The 16,439-nt window shown below is 33.6% G+C and overlaps 3 protein-coding genes across 12 annotated transcripts in view; 1 reads left to right on the top strand and 2 right to left on the bottom strand.

Annotated features, from left to right (window-relative positions):
* Positions 1–694: 694 nt before the first annotated feature.
* LOC134697122 (uncharacterized) lies at positions 695–4,408 on the bottom strand. The gene is made up of 2 exons (XM_063559173.1): positions 4,293–4,408; positions 695–1,410 (listed from the first exon to the last, which is right to left on the bottom strand). The coding sequence occupies exon 2, from the start codon at positions 1,384–1,386 to the stop codon at positions 772–774; it is 615 nt and encodes a 204-aa protein (XP_063415243.1). The 5' UTR covers positions 1,387–1,410; positions 4,293–4,408; the 3' UTR covers positions 695–771.
* Positions 4,409–10,214: 5,806 nt separating this feature from the next.
* Positions 10,215–16,088, bottom strand: LOC134695996 (trafficking protein particle complex subunit 2-like). Its single transcript, XM_063557516.1, has 5 exons — positions 16,033–16,088; positions 14,155–14,280; positions 12,254–12,401; positions 11,365–11,450; positions 10,215–10,489 (listed from the first exon to the last, which is right to left on the bottom strand). The coding sequence occupies exons 2-5, from the start codon at positions 14,248–14,250 to the stop codon at positions 10,391–10,393; spliced, it is 429 nt and encodes a 142-aa protein (XP_063413586.1). The 5' UTR covers positions 14,251–14,280; positions 16,033–16,088; the 3' UTR covers positions 10,215–10,390.
* A 191-nt stretch (positions 16,089–16,279) lies between these two features.
* LOC134695995 (pericentriolar material 1 protein-like) overlaps positions 16,280–16,439 on the top strand; it is a 64,781-nt gene continuing 64,621 nt past the window's right edge. For all 10 annotated transcript variants that reach the window (XM_063557514.1, XM_063557512.1, XM_063557510.1 and 7 more), the window contains exon 1: positions 16,280–16,412. The gene's annotated coding sequence lies outside the window, so the exon portion shown is untranslated. The remainder of the gene's footprint in view (positions 16,413–16,439) is intronic.

Below are 16,439 nucleotides of genomic sequence, written 5' to 3'. Positions count from 1 at the left end.
GTTCTATACATATAAAAAGAAGATATATGATTGCTAATGAGACAACTCTCCACTAGGGACCAAATGACACAGAAATAAAACAATGCATTGACATAAAACCTTTTTGAAAATCCTAAAGTAATATATAACTTTAATAATTGAACTCCCAAATTTTATATGGATAATGTGTTGGCTTGAATGTATATTGTTGGTAGCCTTGGACCAGTCACGGTCAACTCATTTTAATAACAAACTATCTCTTCCACCTAGTTTCCATTCTAGCTGGAACATTTGTGTTTTCAAACGTTTCATTCTAAAGATAACTTTTACAAAACGTTATCATATGAGTAAGATCGTTTGGTGTTTGCATAACGTCCAGTGGCATACATATGATTAAGAAGGAACAGACATTGATTAAGATGGAACATATGTTGATCATGATTAAGAAGGAACACGTGTTGACCACGAGTAAGAAGGAACACATGTTGATCATGATTAAGAAGGAACACATGTTGATTATGATTAAGAAGGAACACATGTTGATCACGATTAAGAAGGAACACATGTTTATCATGATAAAGAAGGAACACATGTTGATTATGATTAAGAAGGAACACATGTTGATTATGATAAAGAAGGAACACATGTTGATTATGATTAAGAAGGAACACATGTTGATCATAATGAATACTAGTATCGTCTTCAAATACTTTTTACAAAGAATAAATAAACATGAATATGTCAATTTTAAATAGCACTTCTAATGTGAATAGAATTTACAGAGAAAATCTTTCATCTTATGGGTTCCACTGCTTTATCGTCATTGTCAGCATTTTGCTCTTCGTCCACTTTGTTCTCCTTGTCTTCTTTGTCAGTATTTTCATCGTCGTCATCGTCACTATCGTCGCTGTCATCGCTATCATCGCTGTCGTCGCTATCATCGCTGTCGCTACTGTCGCTACTTGAACTATCTGAATCCGAATCGCTTGCTTTAAAGTCATTACCGTCTTCATCGATCCATTTCTCGTATAATTTTCCAATAAATGACTTTTTTTTGGCCACTCTTAATGTTGCCTCGGTATCAACAATAACGTTTTGCCCCAGTCTCAATGCATGATTCTCGCAAATGATCAAATGATCAGCTGTAGTTAGAGTTACGTACACTCTATTTTTAGCAGTATGTGGATGGAATGGAATTGAACGTCCTGGTGGAATTCTAGTATACCCCTTAAGTATCGTGCTGTTATCATATTTAGTGTATTCATTTGTCTTCCCTCCGACGCCAACGTACCCTAATCTAACGCTGCCGCCGACCTCTCTTTTTGTTCCAGCAATAGCTAATGCATCACCTTTAACTTGCGCAAATACTATATCCGAATATGCATTAGAAACGTATGTGTTTGTCATCTTTGAACATTCAATGGATTGAACCTGAAATATTATAGTCATTCGTTTATCAATAATCTTCACACATTTTTATTATTATTTTTATGTATATAAAAACAAGAGTGCACACGCTGAAATGTCTCGCCTTCTTTACTAATCATTGATATTATGTTGATAAGTATAAAGCTTTATTAAAAACTGTCACATAAACTTAACATTAACCAAGATAACTTACTAAACAAAGACAATTGAACCATGAAAATGAGGTCAAGGTCAGATGAACCATGCCAGGCAGACATGTACAGCTAACAATGCTTCCATACAACAAACATAGTCGACCTATTACTTATAGTTTAATAAAAATAGACCAAAACACAACAAGAGTGCACACACTGAAATGTCTCGCCTTCTTTACTAATCATTGATATTATGTTGATAGTCCTAAATATAAAGAGCAATGAACCGTGAAATTGAGGTCATGGTCAAATAAAACCTACGGGACTGACAAATGGATCATAATACATTTCCATACACCAAATATAGTTGACCTTTGGCAAATAATATTAGATAAAAAGACCAAAAATCAAAAACTTAACTTTGACCACTGAACCATGAAAATGAGGTCAAGGTCAGATGACATCTGCCTGCTAGACTTGTACACCTTACAATCATTCCATACAATAAATATAGTAGATCTATTGCATAAAGTATGAGAAAAACATACCAAAACTCAAAAACTTAACTATAATCTTTTCAAACCATGAAAATGACGTCAAGGTCAGATGGCACCTGCCAGTTGGATATGTACACCTTACAGTCCTTCCATACACCGAATATACTAGCCCTATTGCTTATAGTATCTGAGATATGGACTTGACCACCAAAACTTAACCTTATTCACTGATCACTATTTTGATAGTCCTAAGTATCAATCTTTATTACAACTGCCACATAAACTTAACATTAAACAAGATAGCTAAACAAAGACCAATGATCCATGAAATGAGGTCGAGGTCAAGTAAAAACTGTCTGACGGTCATGAGGACCTTGCAAGGTACACACATACCAAATATAGTAATCCTATTACTTATAATAAGAGAGAATTTAACATTACAAAAAATGTGAACTTTTTTTTCAAGTTGTCACTAAACCATGAAAATGAGGTCAAGGACATCTGACATGTGACTGACGGAAACTTCGTAACATGAGGTATCTTTATACAAAGTATGAAGCATCCAGGTCTTCCACTTTCTGAAATATAAAGCTTTTAAAAAGTAAGCTAACGCCGCCGCCGCCGGATCACTATCCCTATGTCGAGCTTTCTGCAACAAAAGTTGCAGGCTCGACAAAAAATTAGGGCTGGGGCTTTATTTATCTAATCAATATGTTTCTCTCCTTTTCCCTGTTTTTCAGTTCTTTAAACTCTATCCAGGACGCTGTATTTAGTCAATAAAATTGAAGTTTGTCCTTGAACTATACATATTTACAGTATATAAACAAAAATAAAACTAAAAACATGCATTAATGTTTTTTAAAGAACTGATCTCCTCCAAGGGTGACGGGGGAATAGATAAATGGTCACCATGCAGTGATTTTCATCCAACCGGCAGTAAAACCAATGCCAAAGTGGGGCGTTCGTTTGGCTGTGTGGGATGTATGAATTACTCAGGCAGCCACGTCCGGTAAGAATGAGTACCTTTAACCAGATACCTCGTGTAGAGAGAGAGTGCCAAACTCCTTGCACGTTTAGAACCATTGTAACAACTCTTTGATGGGTCCGTAGGTGGCCTGTTTCATAGGCAAATTGTCTGACCAATCCAAATATGCATGAAACATTTGTCACTGGACTTTAAGCAACCAACAATCAATCTATCATATAAATGATCTAACTGGTTCTTTATACATACTTGTGGTGCCAGTTCAGTTTTAAGATTGGCTGTCAATGATTCAAAATCAATCGGAACAACTCGGCCTTTCTGGTTGCACGAAGAAATAACCTATTGTACTGCGTAGCGAGAATTGCCGAGTAGTTACGATTGTTTCAAAATAGGAGGTCTGCAATTTGGCAGTCATATAGCCTAGGGCGATATAGAAAGTCCCACTTTTCGTGTGTATTTCAAAGACATTCGTTACCTTTAAATAACCGAACAAGCACAATTCATGTGTTGTCCATCTTTAGTTGAGGAGTTAGATTGAAGTTCATATGAATACGGATTCAATGAGGTCGAATTATTCAATTCCAAGTGAAAAAATATTCATCATCAATGTTAAGTAGCTTAATTTGACAAAATTGCATCATACTGGCTGCTAAAAGCGAGTTATTATTTCACTATTTCACTTTCATTAGACTGTTAGAACGATCGCTCAAACAAATCTTAGAAATCCGACACTTTAGATTTATATTTTTCATATATCTCGTATTTAGTGCCCCTTTAAATGTAAACCTTAATAAAACAAAAGTTTTATTTTTTTTTAACAAACCTGGAAAACATGTTGATTGTCCAGTGTGAAATGTTTTAAGTTTTACACTAGGAGCTACTTTTGTATTAAGTGGTAAAACTAAAGATGAGCTAGATGTACAAGAAATCTATGAAAAGTTGTTTTGGATTACAACAATGCCTAGTACAATCAGATACTAGTGTCTCAACTTTGATGAACAGTTATAACCATACAATTATCTCGCTATAGTTTATGTAAAAAATAATGAGGCATAACCCAACAATCATTAGATATAAGAAGATGTGGTGTGAGTGCCAATGAGACAACCGTCTCCATCCAATTAACAATTTAAAAAGTAAACCATTATAGGTTGATTATTTCTGACCTAATCAACTGCTTGTGCATGAAAAATTGATAAATAAAGAGGATTCCACCCTGGTATTTTGTATGCGAAATATGATTGTTTTTTTAGAACTTGATTTACTTACTTTTCTCACTGCTGTCTTATCGTCTTGTCTTTGGAATATGTTTCTGTTTACAAAACGAAAAAGATATATCACAAAAACTTCTCAGTGTGAAGAACATTCATTGGTCAGCCTTAAATGGGGCCTGTATAAGGTATTAACTGTCATTTGAAAAAAAAAAAATATTCTGAAAAGTTTAGGTACATTAATATGAATTTACCCCTTAGTTTTATAAAACAATCCCATAGATTTTTTTAACCATAAGTTTACAGATGTGTTATAATTTAAAATCCAAATTATGTTGTTGCCCTTTCGGTCCGCTTTCATGTGAGATCATATATTAAGGTATCTGGTATTTGTATATATCAGTCTGAGTACTGTTAATCTATTAGTATTATAATCAAATATAAGTTGAATCTGAATATTGGAAACAAATAGTCCCTATTTTCAAAATAAACGGACAACGTTGGTATTATCGCTACACATATCAGGGGATGGCTCACGGAATTTTTTAACCAGGGAGGGGGCATATTTCCTGAAAACTGAAAATTAATTTATCATGCCGAGCGGGCGAATCGATAATTGCTTAAGGTGATTTTATGCTAAAACATTCTATATTTCTCAATCGAAGGGATGCACGCTCCTACACCCCCTGAATTCGTCATTTCACATGAAACAATGTATTTTCCAATTTTTTACGAAAAAAGTACCAATTTCCTATATTCATCACCTTTATGTACCTTTTGCACGCGGGTTTTAATAAGAAACTTGGATTTTTATCTACACCGAAAAAACTAATGTACCAAATTTTAGCAATGAGAAATTCGCGAATTTTAATATGACAGCTATCTATATGTAGCATTTTGATGTGAACATACACAAATACCGTAGGACAGGATTACTTTCTATCTAAACTATGATTTCAGTTTACCAAAATAAGGAGAAAAGTGTTCTCTGCTTGATATTTACTTGCATATGTCATGACAAATAAACATGGAGACGAACTTAAAAACGTTGTTTTAACAACTGACAATCGGATGATTATTGGATATTCAAACATCTCACTATTCCGCTGACTTATTATTGTTTGGGCATTGTTGTTCATATAAACACAGGCGACTATGTAATATGTTGAAGTTACAGCCGATTACAATGAGTGTGTGTGAAAAGGTAGGATCTTTGGTTCGCTTGCAATTGAATGCTAGCAGAACTGCTCATTGTTAGGTTAGGTAAACTGCAATATTTTAAGAGTAGACTATTCCGACAGATTATCGATCTATCTGTCTGTAGGACTAGACTTTTTGGAAAGGAGGGTAGTATATACCTTACCTAATAATGACTTCCCGGTTCAGCTAGCAAGCAAAGCTAACCAAAGATATTTCCTTCATCTATAAAACTGTCTTGCCTCTGTAGAAAGTGTTTGATTTAAACGGATGTTGTTTAATGATATCCCATAGGACTCAGTCCACTGATAAGTTTCCAGTTTAAGTTGATCCGCTAAGTTTCTAGCAGTAACTGAAATTCAGCTTAAATACCGTCTCTGTTAATACTTTTTTAAGCCTGACAAGAAGAAAACTTTACATAATTTTTAATTCAGAAATACAAATGAAAGGATTATGGTTTATTAAAAAAAGTGATGATAATTTTTCTACATAAGAAAATGCCTGTAATGATGTGCTTGAGCTTTTGATTATGCCAATTGATTACGGACTTTCCGTTTTGAAATACTGCGTAGCGAGAATAAGACTTGAGAATAAATTAACATACAAATTATTTTCTGTGGATGTTGAGTGATGAATACTACATGTTGATCGATATGAAAGTCAATACATGAAACTCGTTATTGCAGTTCTATACACCGTACCACGTACAGGGAAATAAATGTCATCACACAATCAAGGTCAATTTTTGGCGTTCCTGGTTATGATATTCAAAAAAATTATGATATTCAAAATATTCAGACAGATATTCAAAAAAGCATATAGAAAGATCTGAGCGTCTTTGTACTAATTGCTCACTTGGTAAAGTTGAAGATGAGCTTCATTTTTTATTAGAATGCCCTCTTTATGATATTCAAAGGGACGATTTTTTTCAAGACATTTCTAACAATTGTTATAATTTTATAAACTTAAATAAATCTTCTAAATTTTTATGGCTCTTGACCCAAGAAAATGTTACTCTTATGGAAAAACTGGGTTGTTATATTTGTGACTGTTTTGAATTAAGGAGATCAGGCATGAACACTGACATTTAGTCAAGTAAATAATTTGAAAATAAATACATATGCATGTATAATGTAATTTTATTATTCTTTTATTCACAATATATATGTGGTTTTTAGCTTGATTCTGACCAATGCTTATATTCCAATTATATATGTATATGCCTCTATTATTGCTGTTGTTCCTAATTAATATGTAAATCAATTGTATCTGATTTTATGCCCTTTATGGGCCCTGTAATTTGGGAAATAAAAATATTCTATTCTATTCTATATTCTATGCGGGTTTGGATGGGGATCTTCTAACACTTATTATAAAATTATTTTCATCAATAGCTTCCTTTCTTTTATAAATCTCTATCAGTCATACAATTAGTTACCGGACATTTGTCTGTATATTCTTTAAATCGCACCCGAACCCTCATATAATAGAAAATATTCTCACACAAAATCAACAATTAATACCTGAATGGTCAATTGATTCAATCGGAGAAGTCTTGTGGCGGAGTCAGTTCATCATTGTTTCTACTGATTTTTTTTAGGGTTTTAAATAAATCTGTCGGCTTCAACTGGGACTATAATATCATGCTTCAATTGTGTCCATTAGTTTGACTGCTTTACAGATCATGATTGACCAATCATCAATGATTCGTGAGGTCAAGGTCTGATAAATCCTGCTTTACAGACATCATTCCAAACAGATGCATACCAAATATGATTGACCAATTGCATATAGAATCTAAGAAAGACAAAACCATTAAACCTAACATTGACTAATGAACCATGAAAAGAGTTCAAGGTCAGACAGACATTATCTCGTACACCTTATATAGTTGAACAATTGGAGATGGACCAAACTTAAAACTTCACATTGACCATGAAGTAGGAAAATAAGGTCAAGGTCAAATGATGCATGCCAAACATACATGAACACCTTACAATTATTCTATGAATACAAATGTAGTTGACTCATTGCTTATACATGTTATAGTAAAATATGAAAAAAACCCCCAGGAAAACCTAACATTGACCCATGAAAATGATGTTCAGGTCAGAGAGACACCTTACACTCATTCAATGCACGAAGGATTTGTATAGTTACATCTTACTTTACGAATCCTTGAATGCACTACATATAGTAAAAAATATTACTTGTACTATATTTGTTATAGACTTGTCAAAGAAAACTATATTTTTTTAGGGTAGTTGTCCCATTGGTAATCATGCTACAACTCCTAATTTTATATCTATTATCATATGAAATGATCCAAAGGGGATATTCAAAACTACTAGTAAATATATATGAAAAATAACAATTATCAATGAAAATAGAGTAAATCCACAAAACATAAGCAACATAAGCCCCACCAAAAACTGGTATGAACACTGCAGCTCCCATTGTTTTGAATATAGTAAGCTTAAGGTGGTACATAACAAATCAGCTAAATGCTTTTATCGCTTTCTATTATCAAGGAAATATTAAGCTTCTCAATGACCAAAATTTGTGTTTAGTTGGCTTGCTTGCCTAGTTTGTCAAAATATTTGCTCAAGCATTGTAATTATAAGTGACATCTGCAAACATTATACATGTATATACAAAGGCAGGGTTAAACTTGAAAACATTAGATTCATACAAACCAGGAAAAACATGTGCTCAAATCTAAGTAAAAGTATACAGTTTAAATACCACCTATTTACCTTCTTTGCAGATGTCAATCTTTATTACGATGATTGATCAAATTTCTTATAAACAAAGCAAGCAAGGTAAATCTTACTCTATATTAAAGCATTAGGAAACTAGCTCTAACAAGATTGTGAGTCAGGGCCTGTCTAAATGCTTTACATGCAAACAATTTACTTGTATATACAAAGGGTTAAACAGGAAAACATCCAATCAAATCTAATTCAATGTATATAGATAGATATAGGAAGATGTGGTGCGAGTGCCAATGAGACAACTCTCCATCCAAATAACAATTTAAAAAGTAAACCATTATAGGTTAAAGTACGGCCTTCAACACGGAGCCTTGGCTCACACCGAACAACAAGCTATAAAGGGCCCCAAAATTACTAGTGTAAAACTGTTCAAACGGGAAAACCAACGGTCTAATCTATATAAACAAAACGAGAAACGAGAAACACGTATATATTACATAAACAAACGACAACTACTGTACATCAGATTCCTGACTTAGGACAGGTGCAAACATTTGCAGTGGGATTAAACGTTTTAATGTATCCAAACCTTCTCCCTTTTTCTGAAACAATAGCATAACATCACAACATAGAAAAACATACGATAAAATATCAATTGGCAGACTTAACTCAACCAAAAAACGTATGATTACACAATGAACGAATAAATTTGATCTGCGATATCTGAATACAAATGCACAGTAAACTAAATATTAGAGACAAACATTCATGACCAAAAAGCTAACAAACAAATTCAAACACAGGACATCACTGAGAAATATTTAACCAATCAATGTTCACTTTAGAAAAAAACCCGGTTTTTAGCTCACCTGGCCTACAAGGCCAAGTGAGCTTTTCTCATCACTTGGCGTCCGGCGTCCGTCGTCGTTAACTTTTACAAAAATCTTCTCTTCTGAAACTACTGGGCCAAATTAATCCAAACTTGGCCACAATCATCATTGATGTATCTAGTTTAAAGTTTGTGTTTTGTTACCCAGCCAACCAACCAAGATGGCCAACATGGCTAAAAATAGAACATAGGGGTAAAATGCAGTTTTTGGCTTACAACTCAAAAACCAAAGCATTTAGAGCAAATCTGACATGGGGTAAAATTGTTTATCTGGTCAAGATCTATCTGCCCTGAAATATTTAGATGAATCAGACAACCCATTGTAGGGTTGCTGCCCCTAAATTGGTAATTTTCAGGAAATTTTACTGTTTTTGGTTATTATCTTGCATATTATTATAGATGGAGATAAACTGTAAACAGCAATAATTTTCAGCAAAGTAAGATTTACAAATAAGTCAACATGACCAAAATGGTCAGTTGACCCCTTTAGGAGTTATTGCCCTTTATAGTCAATTTTTAACCTTTTTTCGTAAATCTCCATGATCTTTTACAAAAATCTTCTCCTCTGAAACTACAGGGCCAAATTAATCCAAACTTGGCCACAATCATCATTGATGTATCTAGTTTAAAATTTGTGTTTTTTATAATTTGTAAATTTTTACTAACATTTTCCACTGAAACTACACAGACAAGTTCATTATAGATAGAGATAATTGTAAGCAGCAAGAATGTTCAGAAAAGTAAGATGTACAAACACATCACAATCACCTAAACACAATTTTGACATGAACTGTCTGCTTCCTTTGTTTAATTCACATATAACAAGGTGAGAGACACAGGCTCTTTAGAGCCTCTAGTTTATAATCTTGAAGTTTATACAAATGTTGTAAGAATAAGTGAAAAATTGAAGATATTACAAATAATCAAAATACTGGTTTAACACCACCTATTATATTCTTTGCAGATGTCAATCTTTATTACAATCCTTGATCAAACATTTTTATAAACAAAGCAAGCAAGCCAACTAAAGTCTTACTCTACAAGCATTAGGAAATTAGCTCAAACAAAATTTTGAGTCAAGTCTGGCTAAATGCTGTACATGGTGTGTATTTCTTCATAAAAAATCTTAACCTTGTTGTTTCTGTCAGAATTAAAACTTCAGCATCATAAATATAACAAGTTTACATAGAATCATTTATTTGTAGCATATATATTATCACAATATTGCACTTGTCATAAAATTTAAGATGAGATAATATGAAACTGTTATTGGTACTTTTAATTTAACACATTGTCTCCTTGAATTGTGTAATTGTCTGGAATGTCCAACATTAATACACTGGCCGAATGTTTGTGTTAAACTTGTAGATATTTCCTTCCAAAGAACTGTGTTTTCTTCTCAAATGCTGGAGATACTATTGGTTTGTTAATTTCATAAAATGGATTCATAGAAAACTGGAAAATGAAGAAAAGAAGATTAAAGTATGAAAAAAGTATATACTATTCAATGTTACAGCAATTCAACAAAACAAAACAGTCAAAATACACTAGAAATTAACAATTAAGGGGAGCTAACTCTATAATTAACTATCAACTGTGTTTCAAAATTCTTCTAAATTGCTTTCAAGATTCTTACAAAAACTGGCACTTAATTAACAAAAAACATTAAAATATCACATCCACAAATAAACATTGATAAAGGTAAAAAAAAAATATGCTATGAAGTTATTCGGTCAATTGTCATATCAATTTAATAAATGTTGGATATTTTGGGCTGACAAACTTCTTAATATGTGAAAAATTATGTTTTTTCAATATGGGACACTCAAAAGTTTCCTATGTATTTAGATGTAGTGAAAAAAACTTATAACTAGGTGCATAGTTCCGTTTTCTTTCCATCCGATATCAGTGCTTCTCATCATTAACCTCAGACTTACAGATAATTACAATGTTAGTTCAATGTCCTGGATCTATCATGAAAATAGTGATTGCTTGGTGTTTATCATAAGTCAGTTTTTGTTGGCAGAAGAAGTAGAATTGCCCAGAGAGAACCACAACCCTAGTCAATTATAGTTTGAGTTTGACCTTACAACCTTAGTATTGACAGGCTAGTGATACAGTAGTTGGACTATTCAGCCCAAGGGATCCCTTGAAAATAAAGAAATGACATATTCCCTCCTAGCCTTGGACACTGGGTACCATTTAAAAAAGTTTGGACAAATACAAGCATGGAGCAATGGAAATGTCAAATTCCCCTGTCTAGCCCCCTGTTTAGTCATTAGAGAATCTGATGGTACATATTGCACTTTGAATGGCAGTATAACTCTTACCTTTATATATGTCTCATAAATTTCATTGAAGAAATTCTTAATACCATCTTCATTTTTAACTTCATGAAGCATTATAAACCTCATTCCTGATACACAGTTAAGGAAACAATACTAGTTAAAGCCATTTCAAAGAATCTCTTGACATGCTTGAGTTGTAGTGTAAACAAAATTATTAAATTGTTATTCTTAATGTCTCACTGAAAGTATATAATGAGCAGCGTTTTGATGACAACAGACAAACGAAATTATGGATTTATAAATAATAAGGACAACTATAGCTTATAATGCAGTATGGGTTATGATTGTTGTTAAAGGCAGAACGGTATATGATTGATGGTTTGTTTGTGTTTAATGTCACTTTTAAACACCACTTTTGGGCTTTTTCGAGGTTGACAATTTTTATTGGTGGAGGAAGCCGGAGTGCCTGGAGAAAACCATCGACCTTCGATAGGTGACGCATATGCCTATGTTTGTTAACTTCTATATCATTTATAATCTATGGTGGAGAGTTGTCTCCCTTTCAATCATACCTTATTTTTTCATTCAAACACTCATTTACAGCCATATAGTCAAAAGAACTCAAGAAAAAAAGAACTTTTCATAAGTAAAACAAAATGTATGTGCCTATGGGAGATAACTCTACATCCAAAACTAATTCACCTGTACAAGTATTTATAAAAAACACTTGTGAAATATAAAGGAAAGTGAAATTTATGTTAACATTGTGTGTTTAGTTTGGTTAGTTTCCCTCATACATTTCTAATCAATCTTCCAGAATTGAAAATTATTGCAGATTTAAACATTAAAGTCCTTGTTTGCATGGTGTTATCTTTCAAATCTATGAATTATTATTTATATCATTATTATCTTCAATATATATGAAGGATACGGCTAGCTGTTACGAATGCTGAGACAAACCACTCATTGAACTTGTCAACAATCTTGAGATACATGTTATTTGTTGCCCACATCTGTTCGTCTACCAAATCTAATGACTCATGGGCTACAAACTGATTTAAGTGTCGGTGATCATCTTTCTGAAAAAATATATAATAAATTTATATTTATTTTAAGTGTAGATGGTCAACCTACAGCCAAGAAATTACATCTGTGGAAATTCTGCAAACATCCATAGAGCAAATTACATGGATGATTAATACTGCCCATTTGGTATATGGCCCTGTTCTAAGCAACACGAAGGGCATTATCCTATGATCTTTCTAAAATATGATACTTCCAAAATGACTAATCTTTAGTCAGGTGGTCAATCACTGTTTTGAAATATTTAAATGATTTGAAAAATTGATTAAGAGGGTACATTACACTACAGGGAGATAACTCTGTAAAAGCTTCTGGATGATTACAATTTTCAAAATGCTATATGTTCAATGACATTTTTCCAATACAAGGTGTGGTTCAAGTTTTTGAAATTTTAAAAATTTTATCAAAGGATCAAGCTTTATATTTTTTAAGAGGAAATTCTTCAAGAGGAGATGAAAAATCAAAACACCTTTTTGGGGGATTTAAACAAATGGTTCATCATGTTTAACTCTGCCAGATTCATTACATGTATGTGTCCGTCCCCAATCTGTAGCCTCTTATCAAGTGGTTGTTATTGGTCCCTGCCTACCATTTGTTTTCATTTTTTTATATAAATGAGGTACATATTATTTGTTTGTAGGTAGTTTTCACTTTTAAAATATATATTTGGAAGTGTTTAACGACCTTGACTGGCTTTTCAGCCCTCGCACGGTCGGCTCGGTGCCCGAAGACGTTTGGTGAGCTTTATCATATTTTGTTGCCGTGGGTCAGGAACAAGTAGTGGAGGTCGCAATATGGAGGCCGCCATCTTGGTTTTGGTGAGTTGTTTTTGGTTTGTTGACTATTTTGGATTTTACTTCTTCACAACGGCTGCTTTCAGGGCCAGTTTGGTCAGCTTGGCAGACCGCTAACCTCGATGATGGAGTACTGGTAGATGATCTCGGACGTAGTTCAAAAGATGACAGGAAGCATTATCAGGACCAAAGCAGTGAGGCAGTGAAATGAAGGTCGTATCACCCAACAGCCTAGGATACAGCACTCGGACGTTAATCGGCATAACACTCACCATGATACAATGGTTTTGGAGTGCATGTTAACGCGGGTACGCCAACTACTACGTCTATCTGTACGGCATGGATTGGTTTCTCTCATCTTAGGTAGTAAGTCGTTGATATCTAACTGTAAACCCTCATCGAAAGCGGGTAAAGGAGAGCTGGCCCAGCACGTCCGTTCAGCTGTAATGACTGAGACGTGACTGTGATGAAAATGAATATTTTGTTCTATCCTTTTATAGATAAATATAGGTACAAATGAATGTGTTTTGCTCATTATTTAAGGCCATATGATGCTTAAATCATTGGCAAGAATACTACCATTTGTTGATATGCAAATCAAAACATAAAGCATGCTATGTATGTGTCTGTCCCAAGACAGGAGCCTCTAATTCAGTGGTTGTCGTTTCTTTATGTGTTACATATTTGTTTTTCATTAAATTTTTTATATAAATATGGCCGTTAGTTTTCTCATTTAAATTGTTTTACATTTTCATTTCGGGGCCTTTTATAGCTGACTATGCAGTATGGGCTTTGCTCATTGTTTTAAGCTGTACAGTGACTTATAGTTGTGAGTTTCTGTGTCATTCTGGTTTTGGACAGTTGTCTCATTGGCAATCATACCACATCTTCTGTTTTATATGATTTATAAGTATAATACCTATCATATGTATACTAAAATATAATGTCAACAAACCTTTGGTTCACTACTTCTACTTCCAGGAGAAAACTCCATTTCAAATATTGGATTGTCATGGTGACCAACTATCACAAAATAATAATTCCCAGCCATCTTTTAATTGTACTTCTTAAATCTTTAGTTTTGAAAAGTAGATTTATGAATATTCATTAGTACATGGGCATATATGTATAATATGTAGTTCATATAATTTGAAAAACAATCAAATCAATTAATTAGTCACAATGCATGTGATTGTGGGAAGTTCACTCTGAAGTTTTTCTCTACATTCAATAGCTAAAATTAATGGCATGGTAATGAGTGTTAATGTACCAACTCAATAAACCAGCTGGTTCCCTGCAAATAACTCTGGCTGCTGTTGACTGATATTCTATGAGCATCAGACCACATGACTTTGTCAAGTGGAGTGACCATGGTCACCAGTATCAAGGTTATTGAATCTTAACATGCTTAAGAGCAGTAATTGTGGACTTCAATTGGACCCTTTCTAATTTATGAACATGATGAACAGACTGGTTTCTGTACAGTATGTCTTTCTATGTTGTGATGTTACTCTTTTTTCTTCAGGTAAGGGTGAAGGATGCAAAAGAGGGACAAAAGATACCAGAGAAAGAGTCAAACTCATAGATAGAAAATAAACTGACAACGTCATGGCTAAAACTAAAAAGACAAACAGACAAATAATAGTACAGAAGACAAAACATAGAAAACTAAAGACTAAGCAACACAAACCCCAGCAAAAACCAGGGGTGTCGGGTGATCTCAGGTGCTCCGGTAGGGTAAGCAGATCCTCCGCCACATTTCATGTGTTGCTACCTTTATTACAAATTGGTACCTATTAAAATGTTTATACCTGCTGCATTTGTTTGCATCTGTCCTTAGTAAGGAACCTGAACGATTTTCAGTGGCTGTCATTTGTCGATGTGGCTCATAAGTATTAAGTGTTTCTAGTTTCTCATTTGTTATATAGAATAGATAAGATCATCGGTTTTCCTGTTTTGAATGTTTTTTTCCACTTGTTTTGGGGTCCCTTTATACTAAGCTTGCTGTTGAATTCTCAGTGTAAGTCATGGCCCAAGGCTTTGTGTTGAAGACTGTACTTTGACTTACAAAAAATGTATAATGGTTTACTTCAATAAATTGTAACTTGGAGTTTTGGATGGTATATGGACAAACTAGGGCTGCATGTTTAGTCCCTTAATTGCTTATTTAAAGGTAGTCGAGATTACTCTGATGTCCAACGGCTGTTTTGCCAGACAAACTGGGGCCGTGGGAGATAAATGAAAAATGAACAGATTGATGCCTGGTTTATATAATTTCAAGGCTGTCAGTCGGCACCAGAAGCAAGAAGCAGGCATCTATTTTGGGTGGGCAAATATCCACTTTTTGATATGGGACAAGCTATGACGTCCCACGGCCCCAGCTTGTCTGGCAGAACAGCCGTAGACATCAGAGTTATCTCAGACTAATTTGGAGGTTCTTTTTTTCAAATATTCATATTGTTAGCTTTTCTGGCATTTCGTAGAATGAGGGCTTACTGTTCGCCCTGAGAGTCTGTTGGCCTGTGGTTTGTCCTCTTTACTTTTGTTTAATGAATGACTTTTTGCACATTGAATAACCTGCATAGCAGTTCATTAATGTTTAGGTTAACAAGATAATTGTTATATTTTCTATCAAAAGACTCACAATTGTCAGATAAATCTCCTTGTTTATATATTTTTTTATGCAAATGCCCCTCCCCCTTTTCAGCAATATTGCAGTTTATCAATCAGATCTGACAATCTTTTAAAATTAACTTAAATTTGTTATCATATGAATGAATTGATTTCATCTTTGCATATATTGATACCTTGTCTTGTAACGTGTGATATTTACCTGAAGAAAATTGTTTACATATTTTACATGTTTGTGGATGTCAAAATGAAAATCGATAAATCTAGAGTGATATAGAAAGAAAGATCCGAGAACATCCGGAAAAAAACAAAACATAGTCCCGTCTTTATGCTATTATAAATAGACATATCTTGGATAAATGTTCTTAAACTGATACAATTCAAATTACTTATTAAAACATGATTTATATTACCGACTTATCAAATAATGAATTTCTTCAATAAAAATAATATTGAAGTAAATTATTGCGCGGCGTCAAAATGGCTGCCATGACATTTTTGTAGACGCAGAGAACTTTCATTTTGTACCTGTACCTGCATGACTCAGATATATTTATGAACTAAATTGCACGATCATATAAAGTAAATCACATACAAGATATATCAGTA

The sequence above is a fragment of the Mytilus trossulus genome, chromosome 14, assembly GCF_036588685.1.
Source record: "Mytilus trossulus isolate FHL-02 chromosome 14, PNRI_Mtr1.1.1.hap1, whole genome shotgun sequence".
In the NCBI taxonomy this organism is placed as follows: domain Eukaryota; kingdom Metazoa; phylum Mollusca; class Bivalvia; order Mytilida; family Mytilidae; genus Mytilus; species Mytilus trossulus.
Note: the sequence above shows the minus strand (reverse complement) of the source record. Positions and strands in the feature narration are given on the sequence as shown.